The sequence below is a fragment of the Panulirus ornatus genome, chromosome 37, assembly GCF_036320965.1.
Source record: "Panulirus ornatus isolate Po-2019 chromosome 37, ASM3632096v1, whole genome shotgun sequence".
In the NCBI taxonomy this organism is placed as follows: Eukaryota; Metazoa; Arthropoda; class Malacostraca; order Decapoda; family Palinuridae; genus Panulirus; species Panulirus ornatus.
Window position 1 is genome coordinate 15,733,006 of NC_092260.1, and position 6,465 is coordinate 15,739,470.

The 6,465-nt window shown below is 41.3% G+C and overlaps 1 protein-coding gene across 1 annotated transcript; it reads left to right on the forward strand.

Annotated features, from left to right (window-relative positions):
- The first annotated feature begins 755 nt into the window (after nt 1-755).
- LOC139760528 (uncharacterized) lies at nt 756-4,055 on the forward strand. The gene is made up of 2 exons (XM_071683835.1): nt 756-863; nt 2,012-4,055. The coding sequence occupies exons 1-2, from the start codon at nt 844-846 to the stop codon at nt 3,909-3,911; spliced, it is 1,920 nt and encodes a 639-aa protein (XP_071539936.1). The 5' UTR covers nt 756-843; the 3' UTR covers nt 3,912-4,055.
- Nucleotides 4,056-6,465: the final 2,410 nt, after the last annotated feature.

A 6,465-nucleotide genomic window follows, 5' to 3' on the forward strand; every position in this document is an offset into this window, starting at 1 on the left:
ATGCACGAAAGCGCTCAGGATTCTGGTGTTTCCCTTTCCTAATGGTGTTTCTGCATTTACGGTCACCTGTTCGTTGAGATTTCCTCTATATACATATGATTATGTGTACATTATTTATATTCATACAGAGTTTCTTAAACTTTTTCATAGTCATGGAATATTATTCTCTAATTTCTTATAAGGCCTCACCTATCTATCAACTATTTTCACAAGGGTCATATACGTAGTAAGACTGTATGTGGTCCTAACATTATCTTTAACATCTGAAAATTATGTTAAAGATTTCTCAGTGGATGTAGCTTGACGTTGACAGTCTTAGTGATAACCCTAGCAGTTAATAGGCCGAAAGCCCAAACAACCTTTAGTAATACCCACTGTTTTCATTGTCGTTACCATTTTGCTGGAGGTGGGTAAGTGCATGCACCCTGTATGTAACTTTAGCGGAAATTCCTTTTATAGAACAGACGTATTCCCAGTCCAAACCCACAGACTGGCAAGAGATCAGGTTTTCGAGGTTACCTGGGTTCGGCTAGATATATCTCTGTCAAATGCTGCGAGGCTCTGAGTGCAGGATCCGCCATTCCGAAGGTCCGAATGTTGTAACCAAGTAGTCCGGCTTATTTGCATTTGTATATACGGAAGTGAGGTCTTCCGCCCTCGCCGCAGAGCAGCACTGTCCATCGTCAGACATCCGCTTCCCTCACCAGGTCAAGGGAATATGACCCTTAACAATAAAACACGAGGGAAGTTGGCGGTGGATATGGAACACGGTCGTTCTGCAGGCCAGCGGACGGCGACGTGGTTCAGTCATCCCCAGAGAGCTGCAGTAACGCAACGCTCGCCATGTTTCCGACGCCCTCCTGGTAAGTAGACGTCTGACCAGTTTTGTTTTGTCAACTACGACGATACCATCGTTAGGCAAATGTTATCGTCTTGACGAAGAGAGCGAGTAAGTTAACTGCAGTAACGAGAAATATAAGATTAACGAAAACTGGGACAATAACGTGAAAAAGATATGCAATTTCTTTCGGTAAATGATCGTACCCATAATTTCCTGATTGTCAATTCAATGAACAAAGATGGTTTTCTCCCACACGTACGAAGTTGTTGGTCATAACCATATTTTCCCTTACATTTAATCGATCATTTGTACAGTCAAACTCAAGATGTCTTGGTCGCGGGTGTCGTCTCAGGTATACTCTCATGCCACAGCAAGGCGGCAAAAATACTTGGATTTCCTTTTCTTTTCCTTTTTTTGGGGGGGAGGAAAACCAACAACCAGTACTTGCAATTTACGAGTTCCTAAACACCGAGTTACTGTACACATTGGACTGTGGGTATGACTGCTCCGGTAAACAGGTCAGAAGGCTATTGTCTGACAACCTTGTTTGCCTCCCGTCAGCCGATTTGTCTCTCCATTCCTCAGAATCCTAACATAAACCTTGAGCTACCGGTCTGCAGGTCGATGATTTGTACTTATTACATCTAGATAAAGCTGATATATATATATATATATATATATATATATATATATATATATATATATATATATATATATATATTTAGAAACAAGTTATAAAGTGTACAGATGTATGATTAGGTTTCACTGGGGTGTGTGGAGGATACGCATCTCTCGTGTCATTCTACACCCGGCAGACTGGGGTTATGTGTGTGGTGATATTGTTCATTGGTTTAGTAAGGAAATTAGTTTAGCTATTAATGTTCATTGTGCCCATCGATGACTGGATGGGACCTCTCTTAAGCACTGTGAGGCACCGAGAAAAAAAAAAACGTACTGCTGTCGAGATCTTGGTTTTAAAATCGATGCACATGAAGAATGTTTTACCTCGCTGAATGATTCACGTCACTAATCTATCACTAAAGTTTCCCAATAATGATTATGAGTATTTACTGCAGTCATTGTTTAAGATGTATTTGCTTTACAGTGTTATACATACTGCTGATGCACTATAACAAAAGTTATCCATGATCTCTGCCTTTCCTCGTACAGGTTGATCATTTGCCTCGTTGTTGTGACGTCCTGCGCCAGGCGATCTCAGACCTATCCATCTGCTCCCACGCTCAAACCAACACAACTTCATGACAGCACCTTCCTAGCGGCCCCCAAGATTCCACAGATCAAAACTGCAACGCCCACGGGGAACATTGAATTCACCCCGACGCCCGGGACACCCACTAGCATCGCCGGAAGGATCTTGATGGAGACAACAGCCTTGCTTGGATCTGAAGGTGGCGCTGAAGATGACGATGAAGGTAGCGACCGAGAGAGGGAAGCTTCTGGGGAAGATGATGGTGATACTGAGAGCGATGAAGATGATGATGATGATAATGATGATGATGATGATGATGATGTGGACGATGATACAACATATGACGAGGGAGAGGACGTTGAACTTAGAGACGAAGACGATGAATATGAATATGATTATGATGGATTTGAGGACGATGATGATTCGAAACACCTAGATGATGATGATGATTATGATGAAAATGATGATGGTGAAAGTGATTATGATGAGCGTGATGATTACGAAGAGAGCGACTGGGAAGATGAAGATGAGGACTACAATAATGATGACAGTGAAGAAAAGAACAAGGTACAAACTGGGGACGAGACCAAAGATGGCAAAGCAGAAGGGATGGTGCATATGTTCCTCCAAGGGAATGAGTCCAAACTCCTATCGCCCTTCTACCGTAACGAAATCAACCACTCTCTAGACGCCCTTGTTGGATCCAACCCTCCAAGAATCGACATCACTGGTGATGTTAACAATGATAAGGAAGAACTGGATGATAATGAACTTACAGATATTGGCAAAGATATATACATTCCTAAAGTCCCGTACGTCCACGACGATGGGTACATCCCAAGGCCAGACACCGTCATCGTCCTCAGTGATGAGCAGCTACGGAGCCTGGTAGGGGCTGCTGCAGCTGCTGACGCCGGGAATGAGACAGAGAGTGTCGACCCTACCAACAGATATGAGGGAGAGACGAGCAGGGGTAACGAAATAACCAAGGGATCTTCCACCGATATCTTCATCGAAGACAGTGCCTGGAACGCCACAGTTGACACCAGCACTGATTTCCACAACAAAAGTGAGTATATCACCGAGGAGGAGCTGGACGAAATATTAAAGATATATAGAGATTTTATTGTCAATGGCAAAGAAGAATGGGAAGTTGAAGAGGGTGGCGAGGCCAACCGTGATAGGGTTACTGCTCTTGATACGGGTAGCGTTACTGTCAGCGGGATTGCTAAGGAAAGCCAGTTTATACAGGGAAACAGTTTAAACACAATACTCCAAGATACCGAGGAAAAACGGAGCGGTGATCATAACGGTGAAGCCACCATAATTAGCGGAGCAGCAGAGATACGCCATACGACAACTACATACCAGACGAAAGAAGAACCATCTGTCAGTCTCACCCCAGAAACCCCATTATATGTCGATCCGAACGTTCCTCTAAGCTCACAAAACATCATAGCCAACAATTTCTCTCAGATCTATGAAGAGCTCATTAAATCAAACGAACTTACCGCTGAGGAAAAGGAAAACGTAATTCTCTTAGAGAGACTACGAAGGACTGTCGAGTCTCTAGGAGGTGTGGAGAGCTTTCGAAGCAGCTCCAAAGTGCATCGCATCGTGAAGCGACAGCTGATGGGGAACGAGGCGTGTGGAGTCTTCAGCAGGAAAAGGAGAAACGTAGAGACTGTCATACCTACCTTACCAAGGTCACTGATGAAAAACGATGAGGTGGTGAGGAGGAAACGAGGAGTAAGCAACGTGGGCAGGAGGCTAGAGCAGGGTAATGTTGGCTACAGGCAACTCTACAACCAGTACAAGAACATGTGTACTTTCATTGCCATGACGGTGTTTGAAAAGTAGTTCAGTGTATTTGGTGAAACATTTTCTTCTTGATACCATGATGGCCAGTCATTCAAGTTTAAAGATAATGTGTAAATCAAGACCTTGGCTAAGCAGCTAGAAAATTTGTTAGCGACAAAACAGCAAACAATCCTTCCCAAGGGATTACCTGTACCTTTGTTTCCAAGAACGCATCAAGGAAAGGATTTTGATAGATTCATAGCACTGCAACATCATATCGTGAACATTCTTTCACTAAGATTTATCTCTATGGAGTCAAGAATGAAAAAAAAAAATCGACATACTCTGAAAATCTTTATTCCAGAGATAGTGAAATGTGTACATCCTAAGGATGTGTTCCTTGGAAGGTAGCAAGACGGCTCGGCGTCTACTGAAACCATTCTCTTGGTGGAGGCTGGTGCTGGGTACAGCTGGTTCCTGGTCGGTATGCTTACCTGAGCAAGAAAACAGACCCATTCCCTGTTCATTAAAAAGTCTGTTTCTCATTCATATAATCATCACAATACGCATATGTTACGAGTATCTACCGTTGTTTATATATAATGTTTATTATGCATTTCCTGGACACTTCATTTGGTAATTTCATCTCTAAGGATGGAATGATCGAACCTTTGTGACATCTTTTATAACAGATAAACAGCTAATTCTTGTGTGGAAACTGTCATGTGAAAGACGGAAAAAGGTACACTCATACGTTTACAAGCTCTCTTTACGCTCGACACAGCCTAATGAAATCATACATGCACATGACATCGTTCCAGTTGTAACCTCCTGATCCAGGAAGGATGTTGTGTAGGGGACATGGTATTACCTCATGATGACATATATTCATACTTGTTTGTGTTGGACCATCCATTACCTTAAACCATTTCCTTATACATGGGGTTCAGTAAAATGTGTAGCCATCATGGATTTTTATTTTGAATAGTAACTAATGCTAAAACACAAAAGATTGTTCATCTGTATTGTGTTCTTTTACTCTAAATGTAGTCCAAAGCCTTTGAGCAGTAAATTTAACAGATATTTAGATTATTAAAGAATACAGGAAAAAATTTATAAGGATCGTCGCTGTGGAGCGAGGTCACAAACACTGGACGTAAATATAATATCAAGTTTAGATACGGGCGCCCTGGCTTAAATTACCACCGCCTCTCCCTCTGTTTTCCGGGGAATGTACATATGATTGTGTAAAATGTCCGGAAGTGGACAGAATGAAGTGATGACGTCAAAAAGAAACAATACAGGGACGAGGGGATGTAACCTAGTAAACAATGACGTCGGAGAGGATATGGCATCGAGCCCAACCATGGCTCAAAACTAACTACCCTTCACAGCTCTCACCCACTCCATCCCACTCGCATCACGTTGTAAATCTTTCTTCTTTTCTTTCCAAACCCATTAACTGATTATTCAACTGTATCGATCATCTCGACAAATAGAAGAGGCAACCAAATAGTATTCATGAGAGTCGTGCGGAGCTGTGCTATGAAGCAGTGAAGCATGTCGCAAAAAAAAAAAAAAAAAGGTATGTCAACAGCAAGATGAGGTGCAGGTCTACTAGTAGCCCCAACTGTATCATTTGATGTTCAGTTGATAAACATTCAGTGTTTTACCTAAACTGGTAAAGGGCATCATTTAGATTTTTATGCAGATATCTGTGGATATAGATGACAGAGATATGTGTATAGGCCAAGTAGGCTATGAGCTACGGCCAGCAATGTTTCAGTCTCTATAGTGTACCTGTACTTTGTCATGCACAGTTGTGTGGGGAAAGAGAAAATCATTAAGTCGCTGACACTTGATTTCATTTATGTTATTTGTGATAAAAAAAAATTAGCCCATTGGTCTACTGACACTGGGGAAATATTGGAAACTTTCATTCAATTTGAGGTTACAAATTTCCATGATATCATGAACAAACATGTTTAACTAATCTACTTAAATTCTATCTGAAATACATAATAACCTGGATACAAATATAGAATCTGATATCCATTAAGATTTCCAGGAAGGCTTATATACTAGGATTTACAAAAAGACTGAGCTTAAGGGAACATGTTAATTTGTTTGGTTATCAGTTTATGATGTATGGGAGGAAGTGGAGCATGCAAACAGGCCTCAAACAAGTGCACGTCAAGCAGAACTGTCATTCAAGAAGTTTACAATGATCTAAATCCATTTAAATATCCCGCCATCCCCCCCCCCCCAAATGAACCAACCCTTCTCCTCGAATATCTTAGAATATCTTAGGCTTTTCATTATTTTCTGCGATCACTTATTGTGGACAATCTATTTGTTTATTAGGTAAAAAGTGTGACGTTTTACATATAGCACTATAGTATTTAAATGAAATCTCATGGCAGTGTCAAGAAACATGCATCTGAATAAAAAATTGTCTGATGACCAGAAAACAAGAAGTAATATTACCTTTTTTTTCTTAATTGCACCTTCTGATTTCAAAGGAGGTCATCTTTTCCCAGCCATTGAATGTAGCACAGTAGAGAAGCGACAGGAGTCCTGGAATGAAGGATCCTTGAGATTATATAATAATGTT